General features: G+C 53.6%; 1 protein-coding gene across 2 annotated transcripts in view; it reads right to left on the reverse strand.

The window, feature by feature from the left end:
• Positions 1-987: 987 nt before the first annotated feature.
• RGS10 (regulator of G protein signaling 10) overlaps positions 988-21,282 on the reverse strand; it is a 38,375-nt gene continuing 18,080 nt past the window's right edge. For both annotated transcript variants that reach the window (XM_059395941.1, XM_059395942.1), the window contains exons 4-5: positions 15,451-15,594; positions 988-1,361 (exon numbers count right to left, since the gene is read on the reverse strand). In XM_059395941.1, coding sequence (XP_059251924.1) covers positions 1,215-1,361; positions 15,451-15,594 — 291 coding nt within the window. In that variant the 3' untranslated portion in view covers positions 988-1,214. The remainder of the gene's footprint in view (positions 1,362-15,450; positions 15,595-21,282) is intronic.

The following is a 21,282-nucleotide window of genomic DNA, read 5'->3' on the forward strand; positions in this document are numbered from 1 at the left end:
CGTTCCCTTCTCTCTCATAGCGATCCTGGTGTGATTAATAAACTGCACAGTCACCCTCGACAGCAGGGAGTTTTGCAAATGGGAAAGTCTGAGTGGGAAGGCTCACAAGTAACCTAGTGTGGTCGCTGTGTTTGTACAAACAGGAGTTGAAGATTTGGCGAACGGGCTGGAGAGGTCTGGCAGCAGATGGTGGGAGCAAGCGGCACTAGGGAATCGAGCCTGACTTGGGCTCTGCCGGGCTCTGCTCGCAAAGGGGCGAAGAGGGGGCTACCTGGGCCGGCTGGGACAGCCCGGGCCAAGCAGGGTTTCCCTCACAGCCTCTCTACCCAAAAGAGACTTTCAAAAAGCACTTCTTTCCCCTTGCTGAAGTGCCAAGCCCGGAGTTAACAAGTCCAGGAAAGCGTAGGGCAGAGGAGAGGGTTCCAGTGTGTTCCCAGACGGGTTATGGGAGAAGAGGACATGCCCCAACTCCATCATCGGCACAGGCCACGAGCCCATTCACCAGTGCCTTGCGCTGCCATGGGGACCCTGAGCAATTCTGCATTTATCTTTCTTCCAGACGAGATCTTGTTTCTGTCAAGATGAACTATTTATCTGTGTCGCATGAAATGTCACAGACTGTAGGCAACACCAAGACAAACCCACACACAAGAAATAACCCTCTGGGGTGCGCACACACAGCTCCCTAAATCTGGAGAGGCTGTCAGTGATGACTTCCCAGCCGTGAACTTACTCTTGACAAGTACTTAACCCAAAAGGCGCTTGACAGCCCACACCCCTGGGGCCCTCCGTTTGTCAGAGCAACTCACTGTCCAGCCGATTTGCCAAGGGAATCCGTGGACATGCATGGCCCCTCCCCCAGAGGCTGGGCAAGGGCATAAAGGGTAACAGGTGGTTCTAGGTCTCACCTGGTGGCCTTAGACGATGTTTCATCAAACTACGAAATGCTCAAAGCATCCAGTGTTTAAGGACTCTTCTGCTCGTGTGTGTGTATGTGAACTAAAACTTCAAAGCTATTTGGTTTTTTATGTAAGATTAGTCATCATGCAAAACTCACTGGTCAAGCAGTTAATAAAATACACATATCCCACGGGAGGGTTTTGTACATTTCAGTCCTTACAGAAAACAAAGCAATTATAAATCCTGCACGGTCCTGAAAGAGAGGGAGCTCCTTCGCCTCTGAAAGCCGCCAGTCCTGCCAGCCCCTCGGCGGCTCATGTGTTGTAAATTCTCGAAGCCCTTTTAGCAGCAGTTTGGGCGTCCGGGGCATCTTCTTCCTCTTCCTCGGTTCGCTTGTGTTTCAAAAACAAGTCAGACTTCAAGAAGCGGCTGTAGCTGTCATACTTCATGAGGTTGAAGATCTAAAGGAGAAATGGATAAAGGAATCTGAGGTTGAGGCTAATCGGACCGTGAGTCATTCTCTCAAATGTGTATCAAATTCCTATCGTGTGCCAAAGAGGGCAGCTACGTGCAAAACCCACAAAGCAAGTAAGTCTGGTGCCGGGCAAGGAAGATTTCTTGGGTGGTTTTGGTCATTAGGAGACAGACTCCGCGGAATATAATAGTTAGCCACACGAACGAATCTACCTCTATCTTCCTTGGAAGTACAAATGCACACAACACTGATTCACACCCTTGTATCAAGAGGTCCGTTAGGAAACTCCACTCTGTTTGGTTAGATAACACAGATAGATAACAAATAGGGCTGTATTTCTCCAGAAACTTGAGATGGCGGAACAGAAACCATTCCTGTAGAGGGGGTGGTGCCTGGAAAGGCCACCGTCCTCTCAGATGATGCCAACCTTGTTAAGAACCCCCACCCCAGAAGTCTGGCATCCAAAATCTCAAATGAGCCTGTTGGGATGCCAAGAAACAAAATGGGGCTACTTGAACGCAGGCCGGGGAGTGAAATGACAGTGTTAGCAACGAGAGGCTCCGGGAACAGGCCCTAATTAAAGCAAGCAGCCGCTGGCTACGGCAGGCGGACCCCAGCACACTCACACAGCCCGGGACACTGATCTGGGGAAGCGAGGACTCTCGGATACGAAGGGAGGACCCCCTCACGGAGCCTAACTCTCCTGGATTATCAGGCTGCGTCCTGCCCCGGCAGGTCCTCAGAGAACTGCCCCCTCTTCTTAGCCATGGTCCCTGTTTCCAGCCTCCCTCCCCTCCACTCCCACCAGATCCTTTGCCCCCCTCCTCCCTTGCCCTACGAAACCGGTGGAAAAAAAGAGAAGCATTTTCCGGCTGTTGCAGAATACAGTCTCTTGAGAAATCCTCCTCCTGTTTCTCTCTCTCAAACCTTTCAACTGAATTTTCAGGACATTCTGCAGAAGAAAAATCCACACCATGCACCCTGGTGTCTTTGCTTCCTGCACTGCGATGGGCTCAACAAGTGGGAAGTTCCAGGGCTGTCTAGAATGTCACTCACTGCCAGGCGGGGTTATCAAGTGGGTGGTAAAACCCTGACATCGTTTAAATTCGACCTCTCCCAACACACACAAGCAAACTATTTTGAAAACTGAATGTCGGATAGAGCCGAAGAACTCAGAACGTCTGCCTGGGGGATGGGAGACCTGGAACCTTCTGCCTTTATACCTTCCTTTTCCTGAGACGGCTTCACCCACAGGAGAAGCGCCTGAATCACTCTGCTGCCGTCTGAGTCCACTGCTCAGGGAAAGATTTAGGACTTTGTGTATTCCTTAAACTCTTGCACTATGGCCTGCCCGCCCCCGGGGTGCCCTCCAGCCCTGCCTCGGATCTGCAGCTGTTCAGGAAGGACACGCCCCCGTGAGTCCCCACCTTGTGCCTCTCCGAGACCGTCACCTTTTATAGCAATCTTGCAATCTGAGACTGATGGGCTGACGTTTGGAGAAATCATTCACTTTAAAACAACAATTAAAAAAAAAAAAAAAAAAAAAAAAAACCTCCCAGAAAACACAAAAATCAGAGTCAAGGGCAAGGCGGGGGATGAGGAATGCCATTATCGCTTGGCGGCCTCCCACGAGTGTGCCGTGCAGGTGGGACCGCCCCGAGGCACCTGCCTGATTCTGCTCTCCCGGGCACAGAGCTCCCAGGGGGCCCCCTGACGTGCCCGCCCTGGTGGTCTGGCTCGAGGCTCAGAGTGACTCACGAACGCCGCCTCGTGAGGACCCCTCCTGGCACCCAGCTCTGTACTCCCCTCCCACTCCAGGTCCGCAGCAGATGGGACCCAGCACTGCCAGCAGGATGCGGTTGGACCCAAGTGTCTCGTCTGAAGTCTCCGCGTGTGGGAGGATAGCATCCTGTTTGCCTGCCGTGCTCGGAGGCTCACCCTTCAGAGAAGAGAAGAAAAAAGCCCCCAGGGACGGAGCAGGCAGGGGACGGAGGCCAGGGCGTCTCTTCGGCTGAGGGGGGCTGCTCTAGGGCAGGCAGGACTCGGCCTCCAGAAGATCCCCAGAGGCCACAGGCTCTCGGCACTCGATGGTGCCAGCGAACGCGAGGGGACAGGGCTACAAACTATTTAACAGGAGCATAAGGGCCACTCCTGCCATGGGCAGGTGTGAAATGCCCAGGAAGGCTTTTGGGCTCAGGTTGCCTCTGGCAGGAGCCTTCGCCCGCCTCCTGGAGCTATGCAGTCACCAGGCAGTGGCCGCGGGCATCAGACCCCTGTAGGAGAAGGAACCACATTTTCCGAGGCTGCAAGCTGCCTAGCAGCTCATCCCTGCCCCCAGCAAAGGGTATCCTGGGCACTGGCCTCAGAGTGCACAGGAACAGGGGGCTCAAGTCCCAGCCCCCCCCCCGCCATGGGGCTGCTGAGTGAAAACACCTGGAGGATAGAGAATGCTCCTAAAAATCCCTTCCCAGAAAGTGCCCAAAGGCAGTGTCTCCAGCTGTGGACCCCAGGCCCCAGCCTCATTGGTCACAGAGCAAATGGCTGTGACTGGGGTCCTGTAAATCCTCACTCAATGAATGCACAGAAACTATCTAATGTGCAGCAACAGAGGGCTGACAACATGGGGGGGGGGGCAGAGGAGGGGTAGGTACCATCCCTGCCGAGGGCACTTTCCAGCCCAGCACCAGGCCATGCACGGAGCATCCTCTCTGTCGAACCCTCACCGAGACCCTCTGACACCTGCTTGCAGAGAGAAGAGACAAGGCCTCAGAGACTCAGGGCTTTGCGCCACAGGCGGCACGTCCATCTACTGGGGCTGCTGTGAGACGTAACCCAGACTGCGGGGCTCAAACAACAGAAAGTTCTTTCCCACGGTTCTGGAGGCTGGGACTCTAAACCGAAAGAGTTGGCAGGGCGGGCGTCTTCTGAGGCCTCTCTCCCGGACTTATTCAGATGGCCCCAACTTGGGGTGGTTCAACTTACAATTTTTTGACTTTATACAACACACATTGAGTAGAAGGCGTACTTGGAACATTGAACTTTGGTCTTTCCCCGGGCAAGCGATAGGCGGTCTGACCCTTTCTGGTGATGCGGACCCACCACCATGGGCACCAACGGCTCACGCTGAGAACCATCCTACCTCCATACAGCCGTTCTGTTTCCACTTCCAGTACAGTAATCCATAAACGACGTGAGATATCCAACACTTCATGTGTGAAATAGGCTTTGCGTTGGATGATTTCACCCAGCTGTGGGCTAATGTGTGTTGAGAGCACGTTCAGTGGGGCTAGGCTGAGCCATGTGGTTCGGTAGGTTAGATGTGTTTAATATCCTCTTTAACTTGCAGTATTTTCCACTTACTGTCAGGATGTAGCTCCATATTGAGTTGAGGAAGATGTGTCCATGGCCATCTTCCCCCTGTGTCCTTACACGGTCTTCCCTCTGTGTCTATGTCCTAAACTCTTCTTCTTAGAAAGAGACCAGTCATACTGGATTAGGGCCCACCCCCAATGACCTCATTTTACATTCAGTATCTCCTAAAAGGCCTTTAAACACAGTCACATTCTGAGGTCCTGGGGCTTGGGACTCCGACACCAGGTTTTGGAGAGGACCCGGTCGGCAGCAACCCAAGAGAGATGGGAGGGATGCGGATGCTGGCCCCCTTGCCCCGAGCCCATACTCGGAACTGCTAGGCTGTCCCACCGCTCAGCTGGCAGACCAGGAGGCAGTCACTGAAAATGAAGTCTGCGAAAGGAGTTAGACGCGAAAAGAATGCAACATGTGAATGTTACATGTCTAAACACTCAATTTTAAAAACGTGCTGAAATGAAAAACAATGATCCCAAACATGTTCCTCAAGAGTGTATCTGTGTAGGGGCGCCTGGGTGTTTCAGTGGGTTAAACCTCTGCCTTCGGCTCAGGTCATGATCTCAGGGTCCTGGGATCGAGCCCCCCATTGGGCTCTCTGCTCAGCAGGGAGCCTGCTTCCCCCTCTCTCTCCCCCTCCACTCTGCCTACTTGTGATCTCTCTCTCTCTCTGTGTCAAATAAATTAAAACCTTTAAAAAAAAAAAAAAAGGAGTGTATCTGTGGGGGCACCTGTCTGGCTCAGTTGGAAGAGTGTGTGACTCTTGAACTCGTGGTCATAAGCTTGAGCCCCATGTTGAGTGAAGAGATTACTTAAAAAAAAAATTTTTTTTAATGTATTTGTATGTGTAATGGGAAACAAATATCCCTAAAAGTCAGTGTGGTGGGTTGAATAGGGGACCCACAAAGTGTATGTCCACCAGGAACCTCAGAATGTGACCTTAGCTGGAATAGGGTTCGTTGAGGATCTCACGATGAGACCGTCTTCCAAGGAGCGGTGTCCTCCTGAGACAAGGAGAGGACATGGACAGACACAGAGAGACGAGGTCCCATGAAGGCAGAAGCCGTGATCAGAGCGAAGCAGCCGCCAGCTAAGGAACACCGGGACGCCAGCCCCCATAAGAAACCAGGAGGGAGCAGGGAAGCATTCTTCCGTAGAGCCCGCGGGGGGGGGGGGCACAGCCTTGCCAAAACCTCGATTTCAGACTTCTGGCCTCCTGAACTGAGAGAATGGATTTCTGTTGTTTTAAGCAACTCCGTTTAGAACCATTTGTTAAGACAGCCCTTGGAAACCAACAGTCGACTTCTTGATTTCCGCTCGCTCCTACCTGAGTGCAGAAAATGGAATGGCTCTTGGCGTTCCAGAAGGTCCCTCTCTGATGGGGAGAACTGGCCTCACGGGGCCTGAACAGAGAGTATCACCTTCCAACACACCTCAAGTTGTCCTCGGGGGAGAGAAAGCAGGAGGTGGAGACAAATCGGGCTGGGGCTGGGGCCCCCGTGGGCAGACGGCATCCGAGCAGAGCGATGCAGCTGTCTGCAGCCTGCCGCGACAGTAAACTACCCAGCACCGCTGTGCTGGGCTCACGCCTGCAGGCAGCTGGAGGAGGAGCTCTCTGTGATCCGGGCAAAGGGAGCCCTCCTGCCCACGGGCATCGGTGGGCCAGGTCACGCCACCCAACCAAGGCCCCTCTGTCCCCAGGTCCCAGGGTGCTACTGATTAGCCTTGGCCTTTCTGCGAGGGAAAACATCCACGCGGTGCTCCAACTGGAGGTTGTTCCGAATCTGCCGTTCCGAGAAAGGACGCCCTTCCAGAAGCACCTTCGTCCGGGGAGAAGACAGGACACTTCACCAGGCTTGAAGGCCCCTCGGTGGGGATTTCATCACTGTCTGCAGCAGCACGTTTCAAAGCTAATCGTTGCACGCCGCTCAGACAGCAGGGGCATGGGAAGACCTCGGTGCGCATCCCCCCTCCTCTCCACACCCCTCTGCCATGTTACTTCAGCTGGATGCAAGGGGGAAATAAAGCCTTTAATGCAACAGGAAGTGCTTGTAGTGAGATTTTGTATTTGCTTCAAGAACCAGGGTCTTGAAAGAAGGCAGCAAGCGCCATGTCTAACTGCACCTTCTGGAACGCGCTCTCTGCCCACACACGCAGACCACAGACATGCTTTCCTACCCACGTGTACAGACAGAAAGCGTGAAGAAAGCAAGCTCCCTCCCTCTAGCCCTCAGGCCATGGAATGACCAGAGGCCGTGGGGCAGGGCACACACAGGGATGTCCATACCATGCAAGTTCAAGACCCCCTCCCTGTCTTCTGAGTGAGGTGCCACTCAGAAGGTCTGAGGGCGGCCGGCAGAGAGCAGCTCAGCTCAGCTCTTGTCCCAACCAACCAGGCTGTGGAAGTTTCTCTCCTGCTTCGGGACAGGCTGTCAGAGACGGACGCCAAGACGGGTAGGATCGAAGCTCCAGAAAGAAGGTGGGCATGGACCAAGAAGGAGCGCCCCCTGCTCGAGGGCGATACCCCTCACAGGCCCATGGGTCTGATGCTGTCCCATGGAACAGGGGGCACTTGGTCCACTTTTTCCTGGGGTCCATCACGCTCAAATCCCAAGCCCAAATGATGTGCTTTCTACGTGGAGAGAAAGTATTTTCTTTTGCTTTCTGCCAAGGAGGAGACTTAAAAGCACCACCCGACCTTCTTCCCCTAAATACCTTTCTAAAGGTATAAAAAAAAAAAAAACCTCAAAGTATTTCAAAGGCTGTCTTTCCTGCCCTCCTGAGGCAAACAGCTGTGGGAGATGCAGGGAGCCAACTTTTCTTCCATTTGAATGAAAACCCACAACCTGCCCTTTCGAGCTTTGTTCACTGGAAAATGCCAAATTGGGGACTGGATTTAATCCAGGGGCAGGTGTCAGCTGGCACCCACGAGACAGAGGCGCCAGGCCCAGCCATCACTGTGGACTTGGAGATCCAGGGCATGGGGGAGGGGGTGGACCCCGACCTGCCCCCGGAAGCATGGCAGCCCCTCCCCCCACGGCCAGGTCCTCACCCACCGGCCCACCCCTTCGTCTTGATGTCTAAAAAGGAAGTGTTTCTCTCTTCTTGGGTTCTGGGGAAATTCAAAGTAAAGACACTGCCAACAAGCGGCCGGACGCATGGTTCCTTTCTCTGTCAAGGATGTGGCTGGGAGCATTGACATCTCACTAAAGTCTTTTCTACTTTTTTTTTTTTTTAAAGCATCAGAGGTTGAGAGCTTCCTTTCCTGTGGAGAAGGCCACCTCCCTCCTGCTTTCCCCAGACTAGACTTAGCACCAAGCCTGGGCGAGAGGGTCCTGGCAGCACTTGAAACCTGCTTTAGGTATAGGCACTGGCTCCCTCAGGAACATTCTCTTTCATGGCCCCAGGAAACCATGATTTCAAGGTGCCACGTGCAATGAACTTGACCCTCCCACTGCCTCTAGTCTCCTCGTTGGCCCAGGGGGAGCCGACCTGGCTATTCTGTGGAATTCAGACCAGAGGATTCAGGGCGAGAAAGGTGTGTAAAATGGTGCGGAGACACTTCTAGGAGCAGAGTTGTGTTTTAAATCTTTTGACATGGCACGATCTCAAGTCACTGAGCAGATTTCAAGGCACACCATTCTTACCCCTTCAGGGAAGGGTCTGGAAGGATACGGAACACACAGGTGTTACTGCTAGGGAGAGGGAAGGCACGGCCTAAGGGGTTTTAACGCTTTGGTTCAGCCCCTCCTGGGTTATGTGAATTTTCTTTTCTTCTCAACAACAAACGTAGTTATTTATCTACTAAAAATCATTTTCAGGAGCGCCCAGGAGGCTCGGCTGGTTAAGTGTCTGACTCTTGGTTTTGGCTCAGGTCATGATCTCAGGGTCGTGAGATGGAGCCCCATGTCGGGCTCTGCGCTCAACACGGAGTCTGCTTGAGATTCTCTCCTTCTGGTGCCCCACCCCCACTCGTGCTCTTTCTAAATTAATTAATTAAAATCTTTTTTAAAATTAATTTTTGAAATTAACCTGCTCAGGGGCGCCTGGGTGGCTCAGCCGTTAAGCATCGGCCTTTGGCTCAGGTCATGATCCCAGGGTCCTAGAATAGAGCCCCGCATCGGGCTCCCTGCTCAGGGGGGAGTCTGATTCTCCCTCTCCTACTCCCCCTGCTTGTGTTCCCTCTCTCACTGTGTCTCTGTCGAATAAATAAGTAAAATCTTTAAAAATTAAATTAAATGAACGTGCTCGGAATCCTAGGTGACACAGTAACGGGTTGCGCTCATGGCTCTTGCTGGCCAAGTGGACCCCTGGCCCGGCCTTCCTCCCTGGAGCTCACAGCCATGGGTCCAGCCCGCCGAGCCGACAAGCCCAGCAGGGACGGACGCTGTCATGTCTTGTACAAAGGAAAACATGTTAGGCTGCTGTGACCAATTCGTGTTGTAACTGACTTGGTACTTGAGGGACTGACAGGAATGTTCTAGAATCAGCTAGGCCAGCGGGACAGAAGAGCCCGGCAGGGCCAGGGAGACAGATGTGGGAAAGGAGAAGGCAAGAGCCCTGGCAGGTCTTTCAGGGCCAAAGACGGGGCTGCTGTGAGGCCCGCGTGAAAGAAAGGTGGCGGCCCAGGCACGGAGGAGGACGGCAGGGCCAGGCGGCAAGGCGGAGGGTCAGGAGGACGGCCTGGCCCCCAGGAAGCCCCACGCCCACGCGGGTTCCCCTCGCCCAGCGTGGAGACCTCGGGCTAGTCGGGTCACCTGCCCCTGGGGTGAACTTTCTCACTTAAGAGCCGAGGCTCCAGGTCCCGGCTCTGGCTGCTTTCAGTTGGGGACGGAGGCTCGGGGAGGGTGAGGCACGGCCACTCTGCCACGGCTCCGGAAGTCCCATCAAGCCCGGGTTTCTCAACCTCAGCACCGTGGCCATTTGGGGCTGGATAATTCTGGGTCGTGCGGGGCTGTCCCATGTGTCCCATTTAGCAGCATCCTGGCTTCCACCCAAAGAGCCCGGTGGTACCCTCGGCCCACCCCCGTTGTGACAGCCAGAAAGCTCTCTCCAGACATTGCCCAGGATCCCCTGCAGGGGGGAGGCAGGGAGGAGCCAAATCGTCCCTGGTTAAGAACTACTGCATGAAGTTCAAGTTTATCTTCATGTGACATTCTAAAGGACACGCACAGCCCCACCCACAGAGGGTCCTGAGTAAACACACCGAGGATAACAAATGCATTTCGCCTCCCAAGTGTCTTATCATAACCTCCGTTTCACAAAACAGGAAGCTGACGCCCAGAGAGGGACTGCATCTTCCCCCAAGCCTCCCAGCTACCAAATTCTAAAGTCCAAGGAAAGGGGGAAATGTTGGGTCTAAGGGAAAAAGGATGTGGCTGGCAGGGAGCAACTTCGTAACATCAGGGCCCTGACTTTGTAGACGGCGTCACGGTGCAGGTCCGAGGGGCAGCAGCGCCGGCCAAAAGCCCCATGGTACAGAGGTGGACACAGAGGTCACCCTAAGAAAAGGGAAGGCTGGACTGGGACGAGAGCCCCCACGTGCCCCTCCCAGCTAACCTGACATGCAGAGAAAATGACGGGAAGTCTGAGCTCAGCATCCAGGAAGTGATGGGCAGTGCGGGAGGGGACGAAGGCAGGTGTCAGGCCATCTGGGTACGAATGATGAGCCATGGTCAGGAGGCTGCAGGGTCACAGCTCGAACAGAGATGGCTCTGCACCGAGTCATCACCATCCTCTTGCACAGCTCGAGGCCCAAACCTTATTAGCCCGACTGGCACATTCTATAAATAGTTACCAATCAAAATCCTTGGAAATAAACTGCTTACCACAGCTTCAAGGCCTAACCCCAGCCAGTCCCTCCTGACTTAGTTTCTACCATCTTCCTCACTGACTATATAGTCCAGCCATACTGACCTCCTCTAGTAGATCCCCACCCCAGGGCCTTTGCACTTCCTGTTGCCTCTCCCTGGAAGGTCTTACCTGGCTTCCCCTTGCCACTCAGGTCTCAGTCACCTCCTCAGGGAGCCCTCCTTGACCACAAGATCCATAGTAGGCCCCTCCCAGTCACTCGTAGCCCACCACCTGCTGTATTTACTTCATAGCCTTTATCTTTTTTCTGTCTTTGTGGTTGGATGGCGGCTGATTTCCTCTCTGCACACACAGCTCCTAGCATGGTCCCTGGTACATAGTAGGCTCTCCATCAAGATGGTAACATAAGGGAGTGAATGAAAGAACAAATACCAGCAAACCAACCAGAACGGAAATAGACCTTCCAGCAGAGGGTTTTTAAAAGGGGGGGGAAAGAAAAGACACTGCAGGAAATTGCAGTTCATTGAAAAAACCAGTTCTTTGTAAGGTCGCCTCCTCCTTCCTGCTTCCCACAACTTAAATTTGTCCTTTGATTCTAGGCTAAGGTTCCAAGGAAACAGCCACAGTCCAAGACCAACCCCCACCCCCACGGCTGCCGCCCGCTCCTGGCCATCCCAGCATTGTGTTGAGCACACAATGTTTGCATGAACTGAGCTAAATCAGAGAAAGATCTCTCTACTTCCCTAAGTTTTCAAAGGGATGGAGTTTTAAGCCCCCAAACTTCTTTTAAGATGTCAAAATGTTGGGGCACCTGGGTTGATCAGTGGGTTAAAGCCTCTGCCTTCAGCTCAGGTCATGGTCCCGGGGTCCTGAGATCGAGCCCCATATGGGGCTCTCTACTCAGTGGGGAGCCTGCTTCCTCCTCTCACTCTGCCTGCTTCTCTGCCTGCTTGTGATCTCTGTCTGTCAAATAAATAAAATCTTAAAAAAAAAATGTCAAAATGTTGGGTTGCCTGGGTGGCTCAGTCATTGGGTGTCTGCTTTGGCTCGGGTCATGATCCCAAGGTCCTGGGATCGAGCCCCGCATCGGGCTCCCTGCTCAGCGGGGAGCCTGCTTCTCCCTTCCCCACTTCCCTTGCTTGTGTTCCCTCCCTCGCTGCGTCTCACTGTCAAATAAATAAATAAATAACCTTAATTTAAAAAAAAAAAAAAGATGTCAAATGTCTAACACATCCTTCACAGAACACGCCGACCACAATTCTGGCCTGATGCTTTGGGGGATCAGGATCACAAATGGTGTCATCGTCCCACGGCACAGGGATGCCCTTGGTGTAGTGCGTGGGGCTCAGGGCCCCCTCGGTGGCTCCAGATATCGCTACAGTTTCATATTCAGTTTCCTTTTTCTGCCTCCGCTCTGCCTGTCACTTGTCATTTCTTGCTGCCCATCCCTGCACAGCCTCCACCCGCATTTCCAGCTCGCCATGACCTAAGATGCTGAGCCTGCCGGAACCGTGTGTACAGCAAGAATAAACAGGACTTGGATGAAGACCCAAGAAGCCCTGCTTCAAATCAGACGCACGGACACAGGGGTCTTCTAATTTACTGCTCACGGAGGATCTTGCCACCCTTCTAGGCTCTGGCTGTGAACTAATGTCCTGCCCTCCCCCCACCCCAGGAGGGTTGAGGCTCCCTGAGGTCTCCCTGCGGGACGGGGAGCCAGAAGCAGGTGGCTGGACAAAGCCAGAGCCACCAAGTGGGGCAGAGCTTGAGTTAGGTGAATTCTCTTGGTTCTACATAGGTTCCTCCTGGCTTCAAACTCCTGCACTTAGAAAAACAGCGTCCTCCAGGGGCGTCTTTTGGGAGCAGAGAGCCACAGGCTGTGCTGAGCACACATTTTGATGGTCACCAGCAAGGCTTTTGAGGGGCAGAGTTTTCCCAAAGTGGAACAGAACGCAGAAGCCCTCCCCAGGGGCTCCCTGTGGCATCAGCTCGGATTCCAAATACCTTGTTTCCACCCTGTTGTGCCTTTGGAAGATGGTGCCTCTTTCTCCCTCTCAAATAAGTGAATTTTAGCAACAGGAGACACAAGTGCTTTCTTCACATTAAGCACTTTGAACTGCACTGTGGCACATGCGTACTTACAGGAAAGAGAAGGATGGAAAATCTAGAAGTCAAACATTATCCATGGCTTTTTTTCCAAGTACAGAATTATGAATTTTTTCATCTTTATACTTTGATTTTCCAAGCTTCTTTTGTTAAGCATGTATGACTTTTTATAGTTAAATGAGGGTAATTTAAACAATATTTTTCTTTGGGGGTGATTCAGCCAGTTAAGCATTTGCCTTCGGCTCAGGTCACAGTCTTGGGGTCCTGGGATCGAGACCCGCATTGGGCTCTCTGCTCAGCAGGTATGTTCTTCTCCCACCCCCTCTGCATCTGCCCCTGCTTGTGTTCTCTCTGTCTGTCTCCCCCTCCTTCTCTCTCTCTCGAATGAATAAATAAAATCTTTTAAAAATATTTTTTTCTTTGTCGTTTAGAAAAAGATGGGCCTCTGTCCCTTGTGCCTCCTCCTTTCCGTCTCAGCAAAAACCCCCAGCGTCTGCGGCAAGTGGAGCGTGCCCGGCCACAGGGCTCCAGTCCACCCTGAGACGTGCTTCAGGCCCAACTGCAGGACATCTGGGTCCTTGGGAGCCCGAGGTCCCAGGGAGTGGAGTGATGTCAGTGGACTGCATTCCTCCCTACTACCTCGGCTTCTGCGGCCCTGGACGGACGATGGGGTTGCCGGTATTCACCTGGCCTTTCCAGTCCCTCTGCTCCAGCTGCTTTGAAGAGCCATGAGGGGCCCCCACGGATCCAGGCTGTGGGCGTGGCAGAGAGTGCGTGGTCTTTGAAGGCAGGTGGACAAGAACACATCTGGCCTCCAGCACCTCCTGCTACCTGTGTGACTCTGTACTAACAAACCACTGAGTCTCCTTGAACCTTGCTTTTTGCATCACCAAAATGGGAGTAATAATAATGCACGCAGAAGATTAATGAGATGGGGGACGCCTGGGTGGCTCAGTTGGTTGGGCGGCTGCCTTCGGCTCAGGTCACGATCCCAGCGTCCTGGGATCAAGTCCCACATCGGGCTCCTTGCTCAGCAGGGAGCCTGCCTCTCCCTCTGCCTCTGCCTGCCATTCTGTCTGCCTGTGCTTGCTCTCGCTTCTCTATGACAAAAAAAAAAAAAAGAAGATTAATGAGATGGGACAAGCCAAGCAGACATGAGACGCTGAAGGTACCCTGAACAATAAATACTGCTCTTAGTGAAAATATCCAGGACACAGGGGGTTCAGTCCAGGTTCTCAACCCTGCCTGTACTTTCAAGTTCCCTGGGAAATTTTAAAAGACTCTGAGGTCCATCGGACGCGAGCCCTACATGGGGCTCCACACTTGGCAGGGAATCTGCTTCTCCTTCTCCCTCTGCCCTTCCCCCACCCCAGCTCGATCTCTCTCTCTCTCTCTCAAATAAATAAATCTTTAGAAGAAAAAAAAAGACTCAGCGGTCCAGGTTGGGGCAAAGATCCTCATGCAGCTATGGACACAAGAAGTGCCTTTTCACCGTCCATTCTACTTCCTTTCCAGCCACAAATCCTTGTCCATGGCTTCCTTCCCATTGGCTCAAAACCACCGCCTCCAGGAAGCCCTCACCAAGTCACCCACACCCACTGGAATTCCTTCAACACCTAAACTTGGTTCAGGATTCAACTCGCACGGAGTTTGCACTGCGCGCCCTGTCGCCGCCACGTCAACTTGAAAACATTCCCGAGCCACTTTTTGCCTTTGGATTTGGTGCCAATATACTTGTTTCCTAACCTGACGCTGAGTAAGGATGGATGCCGGCACAGGCTCCGGGCTCTCTACTCCAGACGATCCACAAAAGGCCAACCGAGGCACTGTACCGGTTCCCAGAGTGTGGTGTTAGGACCTGAAGCAGGAACTAGTTAGGAAGGCAAAGTCTGCCACCCGGGAACCATCGCACTGGCAGATTAACTCTGGGGGTGAGGCCCAGCGTCTGTCTGATCAAGCCCTCCAGATGGGTCTGGGCTTGCTCACCTTGGAGGGCTGCTGAATGAAGCTAAAAGCCAATTTCCACCTGGGAGTCAAAGAAGGCCTTTGCTCCCTCGCCCCAGAAGGGGCCAGCAGAAGTTTGATATTGGTCCGTGTTCCCTCATCGACAAGTGTATAGGTAACATTTCGTAAGCACACTCTGAAGAGTCACATCTGCAAATTCATGTCTAAAATCTCTGGAGTGTAGTTTCGTCCCTTTTCCTATTACCACTGGCATAGCTCATAAAAAAACTTGCCAGAAAACTAATGTACCCCTTAGAGGTCCATTTCTTAAACTCAATTTGTCCTGCTTTAAGTGGAATAGAGTGCCCAACATTAACCTTTTCCTTAAAACTCAGGAGCCTCACTGTGAACTCACTCACAGCCTAGGGCCCCCAGAAGTGGGTGGCTGTGCTTAGATACTGGCACAAAAACAGCCCCAGGATGAGTACCACTGTGAGTCCTTGCGCTTACTTTCTAGATTTTTCTCTCTGTTCCCACCTGCAGCAGCTACGTGTTGCTTCCTCAGTGTGGGTCCCTCAAATAGCTCCAGCCTCCCTTCTAATCTGGGTTGAGAAGAAAGATAACCCTGCTGGTTCAAACTGTGTGTAGACCAAAAGTAGGCAGGCCTGAGGGAGCCTCCTATGGGTCAAATCCCAAGCCTGGCATTCCAGTCCCCTCTCATTCACCAACCACGGCCCTTCAGTGCGCCTCAACTTGCCCAGCCGGAGAGATAGCTTCTGGGGAACCTAACATTCTTCCAGCCTGGGAATAAGTGTCACATCCGGGGGCAGATAGGGCAGTCAGATTACCTGGTCCTGGAGTTTCTGGAACATCAGTGGGTGTGGTTCTTCTAGTATCTTCTCATTGAGCCGGGATTGCCCTTCGACATTGACTTGTGACGAGGCCTTACTGGACAGAAAGGTCATGTAGATCTCTTTTGCCTTTTCCTGCATCTGGAGGAGACAGGGGGAGCCTGTTATCTGGGAGCCCAGCCCTTCCCGCCTGAGCCCAGTTCTCTATACCAGCCAGCCCCAGAAGCTGCAGGAAAAGCAGCCCCATAGCCCTTTGGGGCTCTGGCTGCCGTCCCGGGGCTAAGCGCTGTGTGGGAGGCTCGTGCTGGACCCAGCCCCTGCCGCCATCCCTGCCACACATCTGAAGCCACTTGTCCTGTCAGGAAACTTCGACACTATCCACTCGGAAATGATGACAGAAAGCATCCCGGCCCAGAGTGGATGGTAGTCTGCGCCATTCAGGACCATCCTCGGAAGTCCCCAAATGAAGGAGAAAGAAGCCTGGCCCTAAAGGCCCCACACTGCATGGCTCTATTCCCATGAAATATCCAGAAGAGGCGGATCCACAGAGACAGAAAGCTGAGGGGTGGCCCAGGGTTGGTGGCAAACGGGTAAGGGCTTTCTCTGCAGGGCAGTAAAAGATTTCTGGAACTGGATTGTGTGAAGGTACCTTATGCCGCTGAACTGTGTACTTTAAAATGATTTAAAGCAGTAAAAATGAAAGCCCTAAAAAAATGGTTAAGTAGTAAGATTTGTGCTATGAGTGTAACAGTGCAATTAAAAAAAAGTCAAGTTTGGGGCGCCTGGGTGGCGTGGTCAGTTAAGTGTCCAACTCCCGATCTCAGCTCAGGTCATGATCTCAGGCTCAGGAGGCGGAGACCCACGTTGGGCTCTATCTTGGGTGTGGAGTCTTAAGAGTCTCTCTCCCTCTGCCCCTCCCCCCTCTGAAAAAGTAAAATTAAAATTAAACATAGAAATAAACATTAAAAACATCAAGTTAAACCATGCACAGTATGCCAACCAGTCTTCGAGAACCTACTATGCCCTTTATAGCCATGACCCCATTTCCCTAATCCCCTGAGCATCCAGCAAAGGGCCATTTCCTGGTGACGCCACTTCCCTGATGAGGACACAGAGGAGGTGATGTGGCTTATTCCAGTCTTGACTACCCTTCCCCACCCTGTCCCTGTTTCACACCTGTGAGAGACATCACCCCCTCCAGGGGTCCAGTCGGTCCACGTTCCAGGACAGGGAATGTTTTGGTGCCGGGATATGAGTCTAAGCAAAAGGGAAAAGGCTTGCTGCTGCCCTGAGTCCCAAGTGCAGTCCTGCTGGAAAGCATCAGTCCTAAGTGGAGACAGGCCCTTAAAATTCTTCTAAGCACAGTTGGAAAAGATATGCCCACGTGCACTCAGGATGCTGCAAAAACCTGGAGCAGAAACACTTAGCGTAAGTGCTCTGTCTTAAAAACAGCACGCCTGCTTGCTGCGTGGTCCTCCAGGGCAACCCCAGAGCGCTCTGTTTTCTCCTAGAGAAAGGAGGCACCTCACTGGCAACGAAGATGGGGGTCGGTTCTCTGAACATCACTGACTTACCCAGTACCTCGCCCCACAGCAAGTCGGGAGACAAATGCTTCTGACCTGCAGCCATGGAGCCATGACCGGTTGGGGGTGGGGACAGGGGGGCTTCCTGAGGCCCAGAAAAGTGCCATTGTCTTCAGAGAGCCCACCTGGGACCCCTCACAGGCTGCCGAGCTCGGCTCAGGGAAGCCCAAGCTCTGGAAACATTCAGACTTCTAGAAACCACCGGAAGACTCCAAAGGAGCCTTGAAACAAGGGGAGTTTAACTGATTTTGGTTCCAGGGACTGGTTGATAAAAGACACCATGACGGTCCTACCCCCCCAGAAAGAAAGTCTTGACAGTATGGGGTCAACGTCTCAGGCCACAGTGTCATTTCTGGATCAACTATTGCCAAGAACCATTAATTGATGTCCAACTCAGCAACACAGTAGCCTCTCGGGGCTTCTCCAAGGGACATGTCTGGAGGCCATCGCAGAGATCCAAGCGCTCTGGAGCTTCTTGCCTTTCCAAGGCCCACCATGACTCCATGAAGTCAAGAGCCTCACTCCCACCACCCCTTCTGTCCGCGAGGAGCAGTTTTGGAAACCACTTCCTGTCTTAACAATACTTCATGAAAATACAATTTCAGCTAGTCTGATCAGCAGACTCCATGCAGAGCTCTGGAAATAGAAATCACTCTGGGGCTCCCTTTCCCCTTGAACACTCACACAGACACACACATGCACACACACACACATACACACATGTTTTCCAGATGAATCCAGGCTCTCTTGGGTGGTTCCGCAAAGGAGAAGTGTAATGAGTAGCTTGAGGCTTGGAGGTGGGGGGCGGAGCAGAAGGAGAGGAAGCAGGTTGGGGGCCTGAAGGTACGCTAGCCTCTGGGGTGCTAAGCCTCACCCACTCTGAGGTCCCCAGCCACCCCTCCTGAGTCTGTCTGGAAAGATGGTGGGGTCCCCGAGGCACACAGTCTGGGGCCAACCTGGTCCATGGCTGCCCCCACCCCTGGCTGAACACACAGAGGGGACTGGCTTCAGCCCCAGAGCTTATCTGCGCTGGGATAGGAAGCGTGACCAAAAAGGGAAACCCTTAGACTGCAGACCACAAGCCAGTCACGGGAAGGCCTGATGCCCATGCCGAGAACTCTTAACAAAAAAGAAGAACCAGGTCTCTTGAGTTATTTTGGTAGAGTTTCCATAGCTTTGTTAACCCTATTCTAGCTCCCGCCGGGAAGAGAACAGAAAATGGTGGAGCGGCCCAGGGCTACGGTTCCAGGTATGAGCTGGAAGGAGGCTGCCCTTCCCCAGCCCTGCCAGCCTCCAGCAGGGCACCTGCTCCGCGGAGAGCAGACAGGCCCAGCGTCCGACCCTGCCCCACTAGAAGGTGCTGGAAAAGGATCCCCGCCCCCGGGGCCCAGGTGATGACTCCTGGCATCAACCTGAGGCCTGTCTGTGGGAGTGTTTGCCCCCAGATGAGCTTCTCCCAGACGCTGCTTGAATCTGGGGCTTTCCTTCCCGCCTGGTGATGCGTCAGCCCTAACAAGACTCAGGCAGAAGTCAGCGCTCAAACGCTGCTCCCTCAGCAGATGCATGTTGAGAAGCAAATCCGCTTGAGTATCGGCCCTAGACACAGCAATCAACTCAGGACAACAGAAGCATCAGCATTCCAGAGCTCAGAAGAGCGTTGTTTTGACTGCCTCACTCCTCTCCCCCATCCATTAAGGGCACTGAAGCTTTTTCCCTGGGGAAAAGAAAAGCTCCTTCCACTCCACGTGCCCTTATAGCTAATGACCTCCCCACCCCCTGACTTGTTCCTGACACATCTCAGAGGAAAAGTGCGCACTTTCCATCTCCATCGTCTCCGTGACCCCCTCCTTGGCCTCCTCAGTCTGGCTTCCACAACCCCCCTGCCCCCCCACAACCGCCAGCTCAGCCTCCCAGCAGCTCCCAGACGTGTGCTTGTGCCTCAGTCCCTCAGACCTTCTTCTGATCTGCTCTCTGGCCCCTGCCTGCCCTCTCAGCATCCTCCAACTCCTTCCTGTTTCTGTCTCCTTTGTAGGTTCCTCTCTCTCTGTTCCCCCATGAATTCTGGAGTTCCCAGTCCTCTGTCCTAGCGAGGATGTTTTCCTAACCACGGGCTCTCCCAAGATTTCATCCCAACCCTCTCTCCCCCAACCATGGAGATTTCTAGAAATGTGGGCTTGGATGTCCCACAGACACCTCCACCTTAACACCAAAAAGCAAAGTGGCCCCTCCTGGCCAGTGCCATCTCTACCCCAGGAAGCAGGGAGGCACAGTCCCCAACACCGGTCTCACCCCAAAACTGCGCCTGTCACCAAGATCTGTGCACCCGGTTCACCCGGCCTCCCGCACACGCCTGCACAGCCGGTGCCCGTCCACTCCTGCCCCTCAGCCGGAGACAGACGACAGGAGAGGGCACAGGGGAAAGTTTAAGGATCGAGCCACTACCTTTACTCATATCAGCTTCAGAAAAAGAAGGAGGCAAAGAAAATATCAAGTAGACGATGCAAGCATAGTTCTGAGAAGTGGCTCAGGAAATGGAAAGCAGTTGGAGGGACGGGGGATGGTTCTGCCAAGAGCAGAGACAACAAAGGTGCACCTGCAGGGGTGGGGAGGGTGTGCCAACGGGAGCACCTGCCAACAGCAGGAACTCGGGGGTGTCAGGTACCCCGGACGGAAGGGAAGAGGAGAGCCGCAGAAAGAAGCCATGAGACCCCCCGCCCCGAGCCCTGATGCCCCCAACCCAGAGCGGTTCTCCCCTCCCTTCTCCATGGGAGACTAGAGTTTTCTCCACTAAAGAAACCAACTGGGGGAAGCTGCCCAACCGAGGCACGAGGAGGGCAAGGATGAGATAGCAAATGGTTAAGGGGAGCCCTACCACGGCCCGGACCCCCCGCAAAATCCTCCCAGCCCCACACGCTGGACGTCCGTGTGGTTTGTGAGCAAATCAGGCGTGCGGCCGCCGCAGAGAGACGACGGGGCCCCCGTCTAGAGAAAACAAAAGCAGAAAAAGAATTCCACAGAAGGATGTGGAAATAAAGTTGAAATCTCCGAAGGAGAAGTAGGAACCAAAAGCCAAAGAGATGAAAAAAGTAAGAGGGAAACAAGGTACAAGTGAAGGTCTCGCTCCGTCCGGGGGAGCAGGGCCGTCCCTGGGAAAGCGGCCAGAGAAAACAGACGGAAAGGAGTGACCAAAAGTCATGACAATCCTAACACCCTAACATTGCCCAGAACTCTACATTTCCAGATTAAAAGGCTCCACAAAACGCCCACGCAGGGGATGAACCCCAACCCCCCAGAGCTTCTGCCTCTACAGCTGTAGGATATTTGTGATGAAGAGCGTATGCTCTTCCGGAGGGAAAAGAGCCAATGAAACAGGAGAGTTGACATATAAAATACTAATACAAATGGAAGACAACGGGGCAGTGCGTTCAAAGGTCTAAGGCCGTGTCAACCTAGAATTCAATTCCGTTCCATCACAGTATCAGTAAAGTGGGAGAGTAGGGAAAAATAGCATTTTCACTCAACCATTCTTGAAATGTCCACGGGCCACGTCCTCTTCCTCAGGAGGCTACTCCTGGCCACGCTGCCCCAGCACCAGGGAGCGACTCAGGACAGAGGATGTCCTGGGTCCCCGAAGCAGGCAAGGGGCCGAGGGAAGGCCTGTGGGGGCCGAGGAAGGCCTGGGGACGCCCCGGTGGCAACTGCGGTCAGAGCACCCCAGGCAGGTCCCTGGGGGAGCCCCGGCTGCACAGGAGAACCGAGAGGCCTGAGCCCACGCGACACCGTGTCGGGAGGCGTTTCAGAGGCCGCTGGAGGTTGGAAGAGTAAGAAAAGCACAAGAGGGTCCGAGGAGAGCAAACGTCACGGAGGCATCCTCTTTGGCTCAGCCGCAAACAGGAGAGAAAAGAGGCTCCTTGGTGAGAAAACAGTGACAAGGAGGCTGGTAAGTGCGGGCTCCGTCACAGCGAGGGGAAGCCGGGAGATAACATCTCGACGCGGCGCGGTAGCTCGGAAGCCACCGGGGCGCGCGGCGGGCCAGTGCTGGGTCCGGACCCCGCCGGGGGCAGCGGAGCGCCACACGGGCCAGCCCGGACCCAGCCGGACCCAGGCCGAGACGCGCAGCACGAACCAGGGGGCGAGTGAAATCTGGAGGGTGCTGCGGGGGGAAGGGAACCAGCCCACCTTACTCCCGAAGAAGCGTGGGTCACGTGGGGAGGTCTGAATACTTTTTTTTTTTTTTTTTTTTTTA

This window comes from Mustela nigripes, chromosome 4 (assembly GCF_022355385.1).
Source record: "Mustela nigripes isolate SB6536 chromosome 4, MUSNIG.SB6536, whole genome shotgun sequence".
NCBI classification, from domain to species: Eukaryota; Metazoa; Chordata; class Mammalia; order Carnivora; family Mustelidae; genus Mustela; species Mustela nigripes.